At 52.3% G+C, this 19,570-nt stretch overlaps 1 protein-coding gene across 1 annotated transcript; it reads left to right on the top strand.

Annotated features, from left to right (window-relative positions):
• The first annotated feature begins 346 nt into the window (after positions 1-346).
• On the top strand, positions 347-17,647 carry LOC124474704 (vang-like protein 1). Its single transcript, XM_047031088.1, is given in 13 exon segments — positions 347-986; positions 10,111-10,125; positions 10,128-10,373; positions 10,376-10,423; positions 10,425-10,526; positions 10,528-10,548; positions 10,990-11,052; positions 11,054-11,110; positions 11,112-11,167; positions 14,193-14,350; positions 15,979-16,126; positions 16,392-16,626; positions 16,952-17,647. Coding segments are annotated over 13 exon segments (1,593 nt in total). The 5' UTR covers positions 347-803; the 3' UTR covers positions 17,213-17,647.
• The last annotated feature ends 1,923 nt before the right edge of the window (positions 17,648-19,570 follow it).

The raw sequence follows: 19,570 nt of genomic DNA, 5'->3' as shown, positions 1-19,570 counted from the left end.
TGGCCCTGAGTGGTGTTGTATCTGGGCTCTGCAGCACATCCGAGGGGGCTGAGGACGCTGGGAGATTAGAGCCGGCCGTGGGCTGTTGAGCCCCCTCTCAGTGTCACAGGCTGGTAATGGAACTGGAGACTGGGCGCGGTGCCATGTGGTGTGTGTGTGTGTGTCTGAGCATCTGTTGACGTGCACGGAGACCCTCACCACTCCTACACAGGATTAGGGATCTGAGAGTGAGAGGGGGGGTCACCCAGGGCTCACCCCTGCTAATGGACCTCATATGTGGGGGAGATTGGAGAGTGGGGCGGGGGGGGTGGATGGATGGATGGGGGTTGGGTTGGATGGAGGAGAGTTCACAGGGGCTTTGGAGTGTCTCGGTCCAGAGGCCCCGGGGAATGAAACAAAGACATGATGCTGCCACCTTCAGAGTTGGATGACCAGGACCCATAGACCCAGACTCTTAGCTTCTTTTTTTTTTTATCTGGCTAAAACAGCAGCTTGCTGCGTGTGTACACGAGCAGCGTGTGCATGTGTACGTACTGGACGTGTGCACGAGCCTGCGTCTTTGTATTGTTTGTTTTTAGTCGGGTAAGCCACGCCAGACGTTCCCTGTCCCCTAAAGGATGAAAAAAATAAATAAAAGTTAAAGCCATGGGATTACCCGCGCAATGAACGATGGATCATAACCCCGCTGCTGCTGACTCTGTAGCAGGGAGGGAGTGGGAAAGACGAAGGGAAAAAGAGAACTCGACCGGAACACGGTGCTTTTCTGTTGCCATCATCACTACGGAGCCTGTCTACCGGTAGCCATGGCAACCCTGTACCTCTCGCCTCACACGCCTTGTTTTCCATTGTTTTACAGCGAGCGCAGCCGGGATCGCCACAAGTCTCGCAGTAAGGACGGCAGCCGCTCCGAGAAGTCTGTCACCATCAACGCTCCGCCTGCAGAGCCGCTGCTGGGAGATTCATCTGTACGAGGAGAAGAGGTGCAGGTAGGCCCAGAGGACACAACCACACCACAACCTCACCACACCACAACCTCACCACACTACAACCTCACCACACTACAACCTCACCACACCACAACCCCACCACACTACAACCACACCACACTACAACCACACCACAACCCCACCACACTACAACCACACCACACTACAACCACACCATCCCCTCACCACACTACAACCACACCACACTACAACCACACCATCCCCTCACCACACTACAACCACACCATCCCCTCACCACACTACAACCTCACCACACTACAACCACACTACAACCACACCACTCTACAACCACACCACAACCACACCACCCTACAACCTCACCACACCACAACCCCACCACACTACAACCACACCACACTACAACCACACCACAACCCCACCACACTACAACCACACCACACTACAACCACACCATCCCCTCACCACACTACAACCACACCATCCCCTCACCACACTACAACCTCACCACACTACAACCACACTACAACCACACCACACTACAACCACACCACCCCCTCACCACACTACAACCTCACCACTCTACAACCACACCACAACCACACCACCCTACAACCCCACCACACTACAACCACACCACACTACAACCACACCACAACCCCACCACATTACAACCACACCACACTACAACCACACCACCCCCTCACCACACTACAACCACACCACCCCCTCACCACACCACAACCACACCACACTACAACCTCACCACACTACAACCACACCACAACGACGCTACAACCCCTCTACACTACAACCACACCACAATCCCACTACAACCACTCAGCCATAAACAGTCCCTGACCATTCTCCACCGCAAAAGCATCCAAATACCATCATAGTTGACATATATGTCAATCCTGTCTTGTGTAAAGATGTATATAAAGATGTGTATATACAGTATATATCTCAGAAACCCCTCTGTGGTTTCCAGAAAGGTCACGTTCAGTCAACACCACACTTCAGCTTGTCTGGCCCTGCTCTTGGTGTCTTCTATTGTTTGAGTGTCTGAGTGCCTCTGAATCACACAGCATCAAGGACCCATCAGGGTGGGAACAGGGAGATGACTGTCATCTACCGCACTCCTGGTTAGGCTGCTGGCAGGTTTTTTATCGACGGTGTGGTTTGTAAACATTAGCGCATGAACAGTATGTCTGTAATCCAATCCATCCAATTTTTGAACAGATGAAGACTTCTCAGCCCTCTTTGAAGCTCTCTGATTAAACAGAGTGCTCCTGGTTTCATGGGATTGGTCCTGGAGCTGATCCGTGGTCATTGTCCCTCGTGCTAAATGGGGGCCTTTCTCCAGGCTGATGGAGCTGAGTGCTGAGCTGAGACTGTTTGGAGAGCTGGACGACTGAATACAGTTGTTGATTCGAAGTGCCAGACAGACAGATGGAGGGAGAAAGCAAGAGAGCGAGGGAGAGAGCGAGGGAGAGAGCGAGAGCGAGGGAGAGAGAGCGAGGGAGAGAGAGAGGGGTGGAAAGGGGGAGAGAGGGAGAGAGACCTGCAATAGCACTGCTTTGGAGACGCACAACCACACGCGCACTCACATGCACGCGCACAGCTCACTGACCTATTTGGCTCTACCCTTTTGAGCTCAAGACCTGAGAGCAGCATGTGTGTGTGTTTGACATTTTGTGTTCCCTACTTTACATGCGCGTGTGTCTGTGTGCAAAGCATATTACAGGATGTAACGTCAGACAGCAGTCGTCTTCAGTATTCTGGTATTTATGTCTTATTCATAATGCTGCCTGGGGTAGTGTTGACAACCTTGTGTTTGGCCTTAGTTGTAGTCGTCATCAGGGCTGTTGAAGAGGGGTAGGGAGAGCGTGAGGGGGGGGGGAGGGAGACACACAGGCACAGGCATGTAAACACACACACACACACATGCTGGTGCACACGAGGGGTGCCAGTCTTCAGCAAGCTGTGACTTCTCAGCACAGCCACAACCAGCGATGTGTGTTTGCTCTAGATCTTGCGTGTGTGTTTGCTCTAGATCTTGTGTGTGCGTGTCCACGTGTGTTTGTCGTATTTAACTTGCTGTGTCAGGAGGGCGTTGGTTTGAATCTGCCGTTTCTTCATCGATGTCCAGGAGCCTGCGGATGTGGATCTCACATGGATGTGTTTGAACTGAGATCCTAGTTATCGAGCAGCTAGCATCGCAGGGAGGCTGGCCAAAACCTCCAGGCCACGCGCCTCGCAGTCAGCACACTCTCACAGCAGCTCTCTTCACAAGAGGGAGAACTACACTCGTATCTGTCTGGTGCCACTGCTGGGAGAGGGGGGGGAGACTGTGTTGTGTTAGCCTCGCTAGTTGATCAACTGGGGGTGGACTTCAGTGGCTACGAAGTTCTTTAGCTCAGCTGAACCAGGGAGCTGACGACAGCACTACGGGGCTGCACTACATCATTGTGTGAAGTGGCACACTGGAGGGGAATTTGATATACATAATCCCGACCACATTCTTTAGGAATTAGCACCCTCCCCTTTGAACACAGTCGGCTGTTTGAAAGAGAAAGTGGATCTGGCTATATTTATAGTTCACGCGGATGTCAATGAAACCAGAAGCCTCAGCACTAAACAATACAACCGTGTGTGTGTGTGTGTGTGTGTGTGTGCCTGTGTGTGTGTGTATCATTTTGCATGAGTTTCACGTCTTTGTTTGTGCGACACACACACACACCTAGTTATATGCTCATTTCTGTGTCATGTTTGCTAATTGTGCTATTGAGGGCACATTACACAGCACCGTGCGCTCGGGTGCACGTGTGCGCCTGTGCAGAGGTCATGTGCCGTCTGTGTGCGAGGTGTCGGGACCGACGACCCGACTAAAACCTCTGCCAGTCGGTCGTTTTGGCTATATCTGTGGTCAAAGGCTAGCGGACGGCCCCCGCTCTCTGTGATCACTAGGTACCCTTGGGGCTTATCCAATCACAACGTCAGATACAATGCTCCCAAAACCTCTTAATCCCCAGCCCCGCAATATGCACCTCTTCCTCCTCTCTCTTCCCCCCCCCCCCCCATTTCCTCCAGCTCAGTTCTACCCAATTAAACTCAACCGCCTGTGTTCTCAGATGCTGGGCTAGTCAGTGGCAGCTTGCTAGGTACGGCAGCAGCTAGCTAGGCACGGTAGCAGCATTCTGTGGAAGGCAGCAGGGCACAGCGGAGGTGTCGTTTGGGTGGTGGACCAGGGACTATTGAGACGGCTGCGATGTCCCCCCATGATGCGGCATAGCTCTTGCGTTCATGTTTGGGACCCGTACCCTATGGTGAGTGGAGGTGTGTTGCGTGTGTGTGGGAAGGGGGGCGGGGGGGATGTTTCACCAACCCAATCTGGGTGGAAGTTTCCCAGTAATGCCCGCCATGCTGGGAGGTGATGGGGGGGGGGGGGGGTCACAAGGCTGCAGGCTGTGGAGCTGTCTGTGAGGTGGAAGGATGAATGATGACTGTGTTTCCACTCCTGTGCGTCCTCTGGGAAATGTGCTCTGTGTTTTAGCGAGTCCTTGTGGGATCATTGAGCCGTATGAATGCCGTGGGGATGGTATTTAGGAAGGAACGTCCAAAATATTATGAAACGAATCTGTTACTTTGGGATCATATCCTGTTAGTTTTTTTTATCGTAGCGACCCGGCACTTTGCTTTTCCTTCTCTCCTTTATGCATCCTGATTTATCTCCTCTCCTCCATCCTCCCTCCTCCTCTGTCCTCCAATCTCCTCTCCTCCATCCTTCCTCCTCCTCTGTCCTCCAATCTCCTCTCCTCCATCTCCTTCCGGTTTCACACCCTCCGTCCTTTCTTCTTTCCGTCTCCTCCATCCTCCCTCCGTGTCCTCCATCCTTCCTTTCAGTCTCCTCTCCTCCAGTCTCCTTTCCCCCTGTCCTCTTCCTGCACTGCTCACTGGGTCAGAAGCAATGAACGGAGAGTGGAGCGGAGGCAGGGATGAGTGGAGAAAGAGAGAAGAGAGATCAGAGGAGCTGCCCCGGGGTAGAAAGGATAGAGGGCGAGTTGCGGGGGGGGGGGGGGTGGAAGGGCAGGCACCCTTCTCTCTACCTAATTGTTTATTATTTTGTTTGCCCTCGCTCTCTCTCTGGGGGGCACAGATGTTTGTTTAATGGACCCAGTCCACCCCCCCCCCCCCCCCCCCACGATCCTTCCCTTCCTTCTCTTTTCTCCCCCCTTCCCCCTCCCATCATCGCCGCTGTTAGGACATCCCTTGTGATGTCTCTCTCTCTGCTTTCCAAAGCTCCTTGCATTATGAGGCAGAACACACAAACCCATACAGTCCCTCCCAAGGCATGATGGGAGATCGTTTTCTATATTAAGAGCCGCGGAGGAGAGCGGGGGCAGCAGTGACGACGGAGGCAGGGAGGTCAGCTCTCCCGTGCCACTCTCTGCAGCTGGACTCTCCCTGGATATGCTGCCTGGGCTGTCTGGAGGAAGGCGTGCCTCAACCTAGCTTTCCGAGATTCGACTGTTTCAACTCCCGAGTCCATTTTTGCGATGGAGGGAGTGGATGGAGTGAAGGGAGTGGAGGAGGTTTTGGCGGTGGGGTGAGTTGATGGAGGAGGTTCAGGAAGTGGTCGTGGTTACGGAGGAGGACTCAACCTCTCCTCCTGAGACCAGCCCAGGACCCCTGCCCTAAACCTGGCCAGGTAAGCTGCTCACTGGCTGTCTGGCTGACTGACTGGTGGACTTACTGACTGGAAGACACAACAGCTGGCTGGTTGGCTTGCTGATTTGTTTTGTTGGCCAGGTCATTGACTGACTGGTTAACGAGGTGAACATAGAGCCAGCTGCAAATGTATATATGTTAGCTATTCTTGTTGAGTAGGGGGGCAGTTAGAGTTTGGGTGACTGGTTTTAATGTTTGTGCCTGTGTGTTTGTTGACGGAAGACTTGAGTTGTTTGCTGACTAGCGTGCGTGTGTGTGCGTTCAATTCTGCAGCGCAGGTGCAGTGCGTTTCGACTAGTGATGCGGAAGGGCAGATGCGTTCTGTGAGAGTCGTGTGTTTGTCTGTTTTTCAAGATGGCCGCCTCAGAAGAGCACATTTTGCATGGGTGTTTGCAAAATTAGCAACACCAAAGCTAGTGTAGTTTGCCCCATAATATAATTATAGTTTATTTTTTTATCACCTAAATTGGCTTCCTGTTTCAGGAGTGACGGTGTTGGCCAATAAGTTCGGGTCACCTACTCAGTTAGTCACAACTAATGCCCAGGTGACAACCTGCTGCTTTTAGTTGATTCTCAAAAGGCAGCGGCTCTCAGTACTCAGGTCCTAACCTCCCAGGGTGTGCAGCTCTACCTCCCTCCCTCCCTCCGTGTTAGAGAGGTTGTTTAACACTTACCTTCCCTGTCCTGACACGTATATGTCAGCTGTGTTGGTTCTGCCTCCCCCGGCTCCTCTCTGGGGCTGAGAGCGGATGTTACCAGCTCCTTGGAATGCATTCAGTCTGTTGCTATATTTACACACTCACAGGGTGTACACATCTTCCGACACACACACACACACTGCATCTCCCTGGAGTGTAGACCGCTATGTGATGTCTCCCAGCACAGGGCCTTGTTTTATCTAGCCTACTTAGCGCTGAGCTAACTTTAATAGCCCTCCTGATTTATTTGGAGAGACCATAGCCGGTATTTAAATGTAAACACGAGGTAACCGTAAGTTAGAGGAGCGGCAGAACATTCACAGTTTGCACTGGCATGCCAATTCACACACACTGAGTTACAAGTAATTTAAAAATAAATCCCTTTTGAATGGTTTCTTCTCGAGACGGCTCGTTATCGTCTTGATCGCTTTCCTCGGCGTCGACTTTATTCACACTGTTGAATAGGAGGAAATGAGGGTCAGAGTGGCTGTGCGGGAATGCCAGCCCTCTCCTCCGTCCTCATGTACAGGAGACCGAGGGGGAGGGGGAGGGGCGTGGGAGAACCCACAGTGCTCTCACATCAGTCCACCCAACACTCAAGTCGTTTGGCGGGTTCCCAAACCTGCCCCTTCACATCACATTGGATTCGATATCGAGATTCGATTAGACACGCGCACCACCTCAGTGAGGTACCGGTTCCTGCTCCCCATCGTGTTCTGTCTCCCCCCCCCCATCTTCCTTTCCTCTCCAGTGCACACTGCAGAGGGTGTAAGAGCATGTCGAATCAGATGTTTCAATTTATGTCTAGTTTCCATCCGGCTTCTCTGACTCGGGACATCTTCTCCCTCCCTGCCTCCCTCGCATCCCTGTCACTGCAAATAACTGGGAAACCACTCGTGTTTTCTTTTCTGCAGAGATCTATTTTTTTCCAGCGTTTTCTGCTTTCTTGTGACGGTGACCGTGTTGACAGGGACAGGAAATGGAGTGGAGAGAGGGGAGGACATGTGGTAAATGACCCCGGGCTGGAATCAAACCCGGGTCGCTCCGGTACAGCTTTAGCCTCCGGGTACGTGCTCTACCCGATGACCCACCTGGGCGACCCGAACCCGCTCATCTTTTAACCGTCTCTCCTTTGTGTTCTCTCTCCTCCTCACTGCCCTCTCCTCGTTCTTTCGTTACCTGGAACATTTGGGTGAAGGGATGCCGTATGGCTGCCAGCATCAGAATTAAGTCCTGATGATTGTTTTATCCCATGAAGAGATTTAGGTCAGACTATTTTTACTCAGGCACACACAGGAAAGCCCCAAAGGGCTGCCCCAAACCCACAGTTTCCCTCTGTGTTGACTTGTATGTTACACACAAAGTGTGTTCCGAGTGTTTCAGATCCCTTCAACGACCACTAATCGGGGAGGAACTAGTAAACACACAATCTTCTTGGCACCACACACCACGCATACACGCTGATTACTGTTTCCATCCTTGGGTGGGGAGGGGAGAGCGTGCCAGCCGTCCCTGGCCAACATAGTGTGCCAACCGGATTACGCTGTCTGACACACAATCTGTCAACACTTCGCCAGAGTGGCCTACGTACGCACCATCAACAATCCACGTCCATCGAGAATGCAACAAAATAATAGATACTGTCCCTGCCTACAAGGGAATAGTCATTTCCCTGTGACTGCTGGAGAAGAACTGTGCTGCAGCAGTTTGCTGAGGACGTTTCATACGAGGGTTTGGCCGATGGGGATGGTGGGGCGTTGAAGTGAAGCGGGGCTTGCTAACCTTGGTCACTGGGTGACAGTTAGCAATGGACTATTCATCTGAGGTACACTTGATTTGAAATTGTGGAGGATTTGGCTGGTCTCAGCCCCTCACGGAGAGCGATGCTACCTTTTGTCCCCAGGCCCTTGCACTGGAGGGCCTCTTGAATGGCCACTTTGCATTAATGAAGGGTGTCCCCTTTTTTCCCCCCCAGACAATATAGACAGCGTCGCACTCGTTTTCACTGGCCCAAACCTGCACTCACGTTTATGGGTTTGGTTTGCCGAGCAATTCTTTTCAATCGTTGATGCAGATGTCGGGTTGCGTACGTCCGCACCCCACTCATGTCATGACCCCCCCTCACCCTTTGACCTCCTTCTGACCCCTGGGGCTTGCATTCCGCTCTCTGTGCGATCTCATTGGTCATCTTTGGACGGTGGTATTGTCTGGGTGACTGACTGGCTGGAGGGGAATGGGTATTTATGACCGTCATTTGTGATCTGTAGGCTGCAGTGCGAAGGCTGCCAATGCATCAGGACATCTAGGATGAGATGGAAACGCATCATGAATACACACTCACTGCGGGCACGTTCACAAACACAACTGTGTGCAAACCGCTTTATGATAATGTTAAGAAAGCGAGACCCTTTGCAGAGCTGGCCTGGATATGCCTGCTCTCCAGCCATGGATAGTGTCACAAGCCCCTCCATTGTTCCGGCCCAACCCAGCCTCTGCTGTTTTAACCCCCAGGCCAGTGGGACAAAGAATCTCTAGCCTCACCCCCCACCCCCCCCCCCCCCCCCCCCCCCCCCCCCCTTCTCCTTGCACCCTCCCTGCTCCTCCAGTCGACTCACCCCTGCCCCCCCCCCCCCTCCCCCGCCCGCCTCAGGCAGCCAAGGATGATGGTAACGCATCCTGTAGGAATTCTCTGTTCACTATCCTCTCTCTGTAATCTCTCTCTCTGTCTGTTTCTCTCTCGCTCTCTATCCTCTCTCTCTCTCTCCCCACTCTCTCCTTCTCTTCACACCTCTCAACCCCTACCCTCTCCTTCACTCTGTGCTATTTTTACCCCCCCCCCCTCCATCTCTTCCTGATTAGATTCTGGTAAAAAGGCAGTCCCTCTGCAGTATAAATGGACAGGAGAAGGAGGAAGGGTGGAGGAAAGGCAGGCTCTGGGGGGCAGCTCTGGCCCTGCTCCCCCACCGTGGGCCACCGTGTCAGGGCCACTCTGCGTTACTTAGAGGGCCGCCGGAGCAGGCCGAGTTGTGACTGGCCCATAAAGAGGCGTCGTCTGTGCTGTTTTTAACGGCTCCCGCCCGCGACCCCCGACCTTTTATTATCTGCGGATGTGCCGTCAAACGCAGAGTCAGCTCGTCGCCGCTTCCCTGGTTCCGCCAGCCGCTCGCCCTCTTTTGGTCTTTTGTTCCGCTCCCCCCCCCCCCCCCCTCTCTCTCTTTTTTTTTCTTCTTCTTTTTTTGGACTTGAGCTTTGCTCTATGCGTCTGAAAGACACATTCGCCGACATGAGAGCGAGGAAAATGAGAGCAAGGATCGTCAAAGTAGAGATCCCGCTACCTTACCGACTGGCAACCTCTGAATCCAACAGTGACACGAGATTGAGATTCCCTTTGTCTCATCAAAGCACCTGACCTTGTTATTTTGTCTCATCCCCCTTTTTTCTTTCTCTCTCTCTCTCTCTCTCTCTCTCTCCTCTCTCTCTCTCTCTCTCTCTCTCTCTCTCTCTCTCTCTCTCTCTCTCTCTCTCTCTCTCTCTCTCTCTCTCTCTCTCTCTCTCTCTCTGTCTCTCTCTGTCTCTCTCTCTCTCTGTGTCTCTCTCTCTCTCCGTCTCTCTCTCTCTCTCTCCGTCTCTCTCTCTCTCTCTCTCTCCGTCTCTCTCTCTCTCTCTGTGTCTCTCTCTCTCATATCACCTTGCTCCCCCCCCCCCCCCCCCCCCAGGATGACAACTGGGGCGAGAGACCACCACGGCCGTCACGGGCACGTCGGAGCACAGCCTCTCGCAGGAGGACATTGTGCGCATCACCAAGGACCTGGAGGACAGCGTAGGCCTGGACTGCCGGCGCTACCTGGCCCTGACCCTGGGTGTGGTGACGGGCCTCCTGGTGTTCCTCACGCCGCTGGCCTTCCTGGCGCTGCCCCACCTGCTGTGGCCGTCGCGGCTGCAGCCGTGCGGCACGGCGTGCGAGGGCCTGTTCATCTCCGGGTGGCGTTCAAGCTGCTCATCCTGCTGCTGGCCGCCTGGGCGCTGTTCTTTCCGGCCGCGGCGCGCAGGCCTGCCGCGCGTCTTTGCGTTCCGGGCGCTGCTCGCCGTGCTGGTGCTGCTGTTTGTGGTCTCCTACTGGCTGTTCTACGGCGGTGCGCATCCTGGATACGCAGGTGAGGCAGGAACAGGGGGCAGGGGGGGAGGGGGGGGGGGCGGAGGTTGTTCTGGTCCTGCTACTTGGAGTGTGTCGCTAACTCTGATTCTGATTGTGTACAGTTTGATGGTTACACCACAAAGTTGGTATTTGATTTTCATGCACACGTACCCGCACAAACATCATAGCTTAAGTGTTTCAAATAGAGGTCATTAATGAGACACCCTATCGTGTTCTAATGCAAGGATTTACTTTTGATCTGGATAGGAATATGTTTTCTGTGGTGTGTGTGTTTGTGTACTGACCTCTAATGTTTATAACAAAACAGGAACATCACAAGTGTGTGCCTCCATGACTATTTATACACCGGGTGCAAACAATGAACATTCTGGAACAAGCTGCCAGTTACTGACCCCTATTTGGCCCTGTGTGTGTGTGTGTGTGTGTGTGTCCCCTGTAGGATGAGAACTACCAGGGCATCGTGCAGTATGCCGTGTCCCTGGTGGATGCGTTGCTGTTCATCCCACTACCTGGCCATCGTGCTGCTGGAGCTCAGGCAGCTGCAGCCCTGCTTCTCCCTGGGGCGTCACGCGCTCCACGGACGGGGAGACGCGCCACTACAACCTCGGCCAGCTCAGGTGAGGCCATGGACCAGGTGGGGGTGGGGTGGTGTGGGGGGGGAGAGGAGAGGGGGCAGGCGGGGGGAAGGGGGTGGGAGAGGGGTGTGTAGTGGGGGTGGGGAGAGGAAAGGAAGGGGAGGGTGGGATGGGGAGGGAGGGAGAAAGGAAAGAGGAGGGGAGGGAAGTGAGAGGGACAGAAGGACTGTGTGAGAAAGCTGGTTAGGAAGGTTAGGGGCGAAAAGAACGCCTGAGAAAGGGGGGGGGGGACGAAGATAAGGGTGATATAACACACACAGGCAGGAGGAGAGTGCTCTTAAAGGAGTGAAGGAAAGATAAAGACGAGAGGGCCATCGGACACGGGGAGACAGACAGCGAGAGGAGAGACTGTGACTAATAGTCACCAGACCGTGACTGGGAGGGGGAGCACGAAGCTGGGGAGTGATCGTTGAAAACAGCTCTGACTAGAAGAACCAGGTATTTTTACGACTCTACCCATGCCGCTGCGCTCGCAACACCAATAAAACAAGCATCTCATTTCAGCCATTTAACAGGCGCCCTCGGATAGAAGCCTGTTCAACAACCTTGAGTGTAAAGACTCTATGTGTTTTAACTCCTGTGTACTACCACCGAGGCTCTCATAGGTTCATATGGTCCCTGTGGTTCCACAAGGCCTCTGAGACCCTGTCTCCTCCCAGCCCTTGTGCCGTGTGGCGTGGCCTGATTGGTGGAGGAGGGAGGGCGGGGGGGCCTTGAGTGTGGAGCTCCCGGTCCCTTCACACTCAGGAGAGGGGAGGGACAGAAAGAGCTCGGCCTTCTGCTAGACTTGTCCCTCTGCCGCTTTTGTCTGAGGACAAGGAGGCTGGCCTCGGGCCCGTTGTTCCTCGAGAACTGCAGTTTTTCCACCCGAGTTTGGCCAACCGACACAACACACGGCACATTATTCACCTCGCTCTCTCTATCCGTCTACGTCTATGGTCCGTCTGTGACTATAAACAACAGCTAATTAGTGCTCCCTACAGGGCTAACGAAGCAGCTGGTCAGGGCGCGCCAACACTTAGCTTTGCAGAAACACAAACACACACACCATGATACTGATTTCCAGTAGAACCAGAAGCAAGGGGCTGGCTGCTTTTTCCGGGCCGTTATCAGACGTCAAGTGCTGACATTCCTGTGTTGTCCGTGTCGGGGCCAGCGGGCTAATAGGCCGGCCGTCTGTCTGTCTGGCTGCTGATGCCTTATCATACTGAGGAGCCAGCCTTGGGGGTGGGGCTCTGTCTACCTCACTGCCTCTACCCTCTTTTTCTCTTTCCAGCTCTCCTCTCTCTTTCGGTCTCTCTCTCCCGCTCCTCTCTCTGTTGCTCTCTCTCTCTCTCTCTGTCCGTCTCTCGAGGAACCCCCTGGTTAGGTTGCAGCGCCATGGCTAACCACCGGTAGCCTCTAGAGATCCGTCTCCACCAAGGGAAACCCGCTATTCCGGTCGGCGGTTGTTTACTTGTTTACTTCCAGTGTGCGGCTTACGCCTTTCAAGCTCCTGCTTTCAGAAGAGCCCCAGGCACAGAGGAAGACGCAGAACTAGGACGGCTCTGTGCTCGGTGTGTGTGTGTGTGTCTTCTTTGGCTTTGCTGCAGCTTAATAATTGATCAAAGCACCCGCCTGACGCAGCACTTTAGGGCCGCCGCCTGCCACACAATGGCTGTGTCTTGTAGTGCTCTGAAAACTCTCGACGGCGGTTTGTCCTTGTTGTTGAGATTGTTCATGCAAACTTGTAAGCATTCGGTTTGTCGCATGCCCCGAATAAAGCAGGGCCTGAACAGGAAAAGGGTGCTGGTTCCCATTCCCGGTCAAGTGCATGGGGAAGCATCCATGGTTAGGGCTAGGAGATGGCAGGTGTGGAGCCGTTGTGTGTCGATCCCGGTACTCTCGGCGCTTGCGAACACGTATGTTCAAATCCGGTAATACCCTTCATCCTCCAGCGGCCATTTTCCTCGAGCCAGTGTCTGGGGATGATGAGCAGGCTTGACCCCTCTGTGGTGGACAGATGGCCTCGGCCTCAGCATCCGTACCGGGTCAAGCACCGCGGCAGCAGAGGTTGAGGGGAGGAGAGTGGAGGTATTCTGGTGGACAAGAGGACGCGCTGTGCTCCCGCCGCGAGGGAAACGAGAAGCACATGCTGCTGTCTGGCACGCAGGGTCATCGGCGACAATTAAGTTAGGATGACTCACCACTTAACGAGAGACACAAGCCTGGGTAACCACCCACTCTCCATCCCCAGTGTCTAAACACAGGGGCGGTTCTCCTGAACGGAGTTTGGGATCTGAACCCAGACCATCCTGGAGGAAGGTTTTATCCTTCAGGGCCCTGACTGTTGATGTTCACATCAACAGCTCTCCTGTAGGTGGACCAGTGCACCTTAGTCAGTGTACAAGACCCCGTGTGGGGTTAAAGAACGTTATGGACTTGAACGATTCTCCCGTTGTATTTTAATTTTGAGTTTTTCCATCTATGGGGTTCACTTTGACTTTGTGTCCCCAGGTCGCTTCGAGAAATGAGACACGACGTGTTTCGTATCTGCAGAATAGACCCTATCCTCATCTCTCTCTCTCGTGTGGGCTTTTGCTCTGTCAGCATCGACTGCTTTGTTGGAGTGTGTTGACGGCATTTTTGTACCTCAGAGCAATGTTTTATTTATTCTGCGTTATTGATTTGAATACCGGGGGCCTCTCGCTTATTGTCTTTTCTGCAGAAATGGCAAAGATCTTTCTCTTTGTGTATCTCACTCAAGTGAGATTCACAAACGGCTTGAGGAGTCCTATTGTTTATTCTGTGCCTCTTCTTTTTTTCCTTTTCTGTATCCCTGCCCACCCCCCACCCCCACCCCCTCTCTCTCGCGCTCTCTCTCTCTCTCTCTCTCTCTCTCTCTCTCTCTCTCTCTCTCTCTCTCTCTCTCTCTCTCTCTCTCTCTCTTTCTCTCTTTCTCTCTTTCTCTCTTTCTCTCTTTCTCTCTTTCTCTCTCTCTCTTTCTCTCTCTCTCTCTCTCTGACAGTATCCAGCGGGCAGCGCTGGCCATCTTGGAGAACTACTACAGGGACTTCCCGGTCCACAACCCCGCCCTGCTGACCGCCTCCAAGACCCGAGCGGCCAAGCATCTGGCCGGCCTCAAAGTCTACAACGTGGATGGTGAGTTCCCGGCGTCGCCCACGGGTGAGTGGGGGAGGGTCCGTGTGTGGGTCATGAGTCTGTACCTGTGCCGTGTCCCCCAAACTCTCGTCCTGTGTGTACTACCTGACCCCGATCGGTAACTGGTTCTCCTCTCCTCCTGTCTCTCTCTCTCTCTCTGCTTTATCGTGCTCCCCCCCCCCCTAAAGAAACCTTTAAAGCTAAACTGAAAGCGTACCTATTGGACAGTAAGTAAAAGCAGCTTGGTGTCACTCTAAACCCTGCATCTCGACGCACGGCCACCTGTCACTCACTCGCCTTGGCCCCGCCCACTGGAGCTGCAGCCTATCAATCCCCTTGCACTGTACGGTTGACATGACGACGCCACACAGGGTACAACGCGGATGTACTTCCTTGTGTGTGTACATTTGCCAGGCTACTGTGCCTGGCTATATCATTTATTGGACCACTATCACAACCAGACCAGCGGCACTCAAACACAAATACATTTATTTTTCTTCCCCGAATGTGCTCGGGTCCCACACAATCACCATACACCTCCTATTCACTCTCTCCCTGTGCACCGAGTATCCTTTTACTCTTTTACCTCCTCCTCCTCCTCTCTTTGAATGGAGCGCAGCTCTTAAAATAATGTGTCGATGACACTGGTACTAAAACACTATCCATGTGCCCGTTCTGCCCCTCCTTTCATTCCTTTCTTCATGCCGTAAGACAGACCGAGCCTAACTCTGGTATCAGGACACGGAAGGTCCCCGCACTGATCCCTGCCGTAAAACTAGCTCTCGACTCCAGCCAACAGGAGACATGGTCTAGCTCAAGAGCACCATACTACCACACTCCGTGGTGGTGGTAGTCCCTGTTCTGAGAGAAGGATGCTGGGAAATGTAGGCTGCTGATGCCAACAACAGGGACTGGCCTGGCTACTGTCTGGTGGATCAACACATCCCCTGTGTTTATCTTCTCGGTCCCCTGGGCTGTGCAGAGACAGAGCTGTGTTCTCCAGGTTGGGTTCACAAGTTTGCCGGGTTTGTGACCCGAATCCGGTTCAAGAGCCGACGCCGCCGGCGGTCAGACGAGTGGAATACTGTACTGCGCTCTGTCTCTCTCTCGCGCTCTCTTTCTTTCTCGCTCTCTCGCTCTCTCTCTCTCTGGCATGAATTATTCTCTCCGTTGTCGATCTCCATAAACCTGCATCAATTATTCACCAGCTCCAGTTCAGCCCCTCTTCTTAACCTGCATTAGCATGAGCCCTGGCTGCCTTGCATATTAACAGCCTCCTAATTACCAGCACTGTGGAGGGAACTTTTGAAGTTAACGGGGATGGTTATCGAGGCGAACACTCCACACCGCCCCGAGACACAGAGTAGCAGAGAAATCAAGATTGCAGAATTTTAATCACTTTGTGTGGGGGGTGAGGTACTTGAACTGAAAACATGCATTTTTTTTTTGCCTGTGTTGATTTGGTCATGAGATTTTAGCATTTGGGAGTAAAAACCCCAAGTTTCATATAGGGATGTACTCTGTACTGTGCCTTACTGTGTGTGGTTATGTGTCTGCGTGTGTTTTTCAGTCTGTGTGTGTGTGTGTGTGTGCGCGTGCGTGTACGTCCGAGCTGAACGATCCTCATGCTCACAGCGTCTGTGCGTCCCCAGGCCCTGGCAACAACGCTGCGGCTGGATTGGCTCATTCCCAGTCGCGGGCCATGATCGCCGCCGCCGCCCGCCGCAGGGACACCAGTCACAACGAGCTCTACTACGAGGAGGCGGAGCACGAGAGGCGTGTCCGCAAACGCAAGGCGCGGTGAGGATGCCCGCTGAGCCGCGCCCCAGACAGAAACACCACACCCAGGCCAGGGCCTGCAGAGCGATGACAATCGCATCCTCTTTGCGGATACGTGGACATAAGCTTAGGGCTTACTTTCGGGCAACAGGGGGGGGGGGGGGGGGGCGAGTCAAAGAACATTCCAGCGCTGAAAATGTTTTTGAATGGTCTATTCAAGTATCCGAGTACAGTAGGTCGATCCCCATCGTGTGTTTTTCTGACCCCGTGCTGTTTTCCCTCCCAGGCTGGTGGTGGCGGTAGAGGAGGCCTTCACCCACATCAAGCGCATGCAGGAGGAGGACCAGAAGAAGGCCCCGGGGGACGTGATGGACCCCCGCGAGGCCGCCCAGGCCATCTTCCCCTCCATGGCGCGCGCCCTGCAGAAGTACCTCCGTACCACCAAGCAGCAGCACTGCCACAGCATGGAGAGCATCCAGCAGCACCTGGCCTTCTGCGTCACCAACAACATGACGCCTAAGGTGAGGGGAGGCGCGCGCATGTCTTCCGCCGTTTGGAAGGTCCATTTTAGCTGGCTGTCTCCCTGTGTCGTCGACATTCCCAGGCTCATCCGCCCGTGTTCACTCACCTGAGAGAGCATTCACCAGTCCCAAGCTTTCGGCGTACCTCAGGGTGGAACAGTTGGTCCAGTCTGTTACTGTCGATCCCCCTGACTAGCGACAAGCTGTAATGCCATCTGATTGAAACCATGACAATTGACCTCGAACTCCTCTTCTCCTTACTCTTCTTTGTGATTTGTGTGTGTGTGTGTGTGCCTGTGTTTTTGTGTGTGTGTGTGTGTTTCAGGCCTTCCTGGAGAGTTACCTGACCCCCGGCCCTACCCTGCAGTACGGGCGAGAGCGATGGCAGGCCAGACAGTGGACCCTGATCAGCGAGGTGTCCGTCACCAGCGGCCTGAAGGAGGGCGGCACCTTCCTGCTCAAGTGCATAGACTTCAGCCTGGTGGTGACCACCAAGAAGATCCCCTACATCCAGCTCTCTGAGGAGTACATCGACCCCAAGTCGCACAAGTTTGTCCTGCGGCTACAATCAGAAACCTCAGTCTAGAACTGTCTGCATCGCGTCCTTTTTTATTGTCCCCCCTTTCGTCTTATTTTCTATCAAAGGTTTTTATTTGGGGTTTGCAGTTTTTTTTATATATATATATATATATATATATATATTACATATGAATATAAATTACACACAGTTTGAATACATTGTTCTTTTTTATCTTTGGTTTCTCTGAGTTGTTTTTGAAGAAGAAGAAACTACGAATATTTCGGAGGAGTTTGACGCAGACCTCTTTGACGGTGGACCTGTACAGATGTGTGTGTTGGTCTACGTGTGTCTGTGCAGTCTCTTGTCCCTCCCCTGGAAGACTCTGTAGCTGAGCCGACGTGTAGGGAGGGAGGGAGGGAGGGGAGCGCTGGGTTTCGACTCATCACAAGGGAACATCATGTGAAATATCACCCTGATGTGTCATGTGACACCGTTGCCATGGGCACTCCTTCATTCCCCGCAGACAGACTAACCACTAAGGACAGTAGCGTCTTGACAACAAGTATGTTGGGTTCTTACGGCGACCTCTCCAGGCTGACTCCAGTGGCCCGGCAGAAAGCTTGCTGCCTCCTGCGCCTCTCCTGCCTCTCTGCCTCGTTTGACGTTGGGTCTAGATGTGGCCTCCTTCGTGGATGGAGATCTGTGTGTCTCATCTTAGTAACTGAAAGAAATTGAAGACTTTCTGTCCACCAATCGAAATCTGTTTGGAAATTACCCAAATTGAATCATCATGACTAAACGAAACTGACACTTCAAAATGCGTCAAATGCACACGATTTCCTCGTCTGTATATTGAATATGTATAAACACTCGGATTTGTGGTGTGTGTGTAAGTGTGGCTACTCAAAGGTGCTCTGTTTATTCTCCCAAGTGCTTCAGTACACTGAGGGGGAAATGCATGAACGATCGGCTACCTTTTTAACTACATGATTCACAAATCCCTGGTTATTGTTTGTAGTGGATAGCGATTTCAGGCCGATTCAAGTTTGAACCTTAGAGGCAAAATCCATCAAAATCCCAGGGAACTGACACAAGGTTATTTTTAGACCTGAAAGTGGGGCATTCTGTGTAGCGGTAGCACTAATGCGCATTGTCCCGCCAGGTGCGATGGAGCAAAGACAGAACATTTCCACTCAAATGGGGAACACGTGATGTGTCAAACTCATGCATGTCTCATGTTAAGTTGTAGGAGCTGTTTGCACTGGGCACAAGTGCACATTGAACCAGCTGTATTCAGCTGTGAATCTTAATTATTTAAAGGTTCCCAATATATTTTGCATCCTATAATTCAATCAATATATTTTCTCAGGGGTACAATTCTCACTCCTGTTTACCTAGCATTATGAGGACAAATACCCATGCAGGGGAGAGGATACATTTCTGACTAATAATAGAATTATAAAGCTAGTGTGCCGTTGAACTGGCTTTAGAGCAGTCATCCTTAGAAGGACAGTACTCGAAGGCTGTGGAGAGGAGCTTCTCTCACAACTGGTCCCTCTAGTTTGTGGTTTATTACCATGTACTGTATGATGTCTGTTTTCAGGCCTCAGCAATGGCCCTGGAGGTCAATTTCATTTAAATTTGAATAATTTCAATTATAATAATAACAATAATAATTTTGTGCCATATTTCTTATTTAAAGGATAACTCTGACTCAAATGAAAATTGGGCCTTTCACACCATGATACGTGTTATGCAAAACTGTGTCCATAGGAGGTCTCTTTCAGGTCTCAACTTATCTATTACAAGTCAAATAGCCTAAAGCGATGATAAACAAATCATTTATATAAGATTCATACTAGACACAGAATATGCTCTTACTGCTATACACACACACACTTTGATAAAAGCTGACCATATGGGAGAATATGTGATCCAGCTCACTGAATTATCCTTCACACAAACCCAGACTGCACATTAGCGCCCTCTGGTGGACAGCCCCTCACAGTGCCAGTCTGGGATCTGTCACGTGAACATCGTTCCCAGATTCTCCACCTTGAGTGATGCTATGACAGTACGTTTATACCGATCCCTTTCTTCACTGTAAATGTGGCTCCCGGAAACCACACAGGAGCCTTTTCTGCTGTTTCCTTCGTTCATGTAAAGAAAACCAACGTGTTTTTATACCTTCCAGCACTGGTTGTGTTTTGTACCAATGACAAATGGACTTGGTCTAAACCCTAGCTCCCAATGTGACTGTGCCTCTTGTTTTTACACTGTATGTATTTATGTCAGCATGTATGTACATTTGTATGCCATTCCAGATCCCATGACGATGTCCTTTCCCTCTCTCTGACCTCTCTCTGCTACAGTGCCAGGTTTGCTGTCATAATGGCCCTCATTTTCTGGGGGCTGCTTTTCGTT

The sequence above is a fragment of the Hypomesus transpacificus genome, chromosome 12 (genome assembly GCF_021917145.1).
Source record: "Hypomesus transpacificus isolate Combined female chromosome 12, fHypTra1, whole genome shotgun sequence".
In the NCBI taxonomy this organism is placed as follows: Eukaryota; Metazoa; Chordata; class Actinopteri; order Osmeriformes; family Osmeridae; genus Hypomesus; species Hypomesus transpacificus.
Note: the sequence above shows the minus strand (reverse complement) of the source record. Positions and strands in the feature narration are given on the sequence as shown.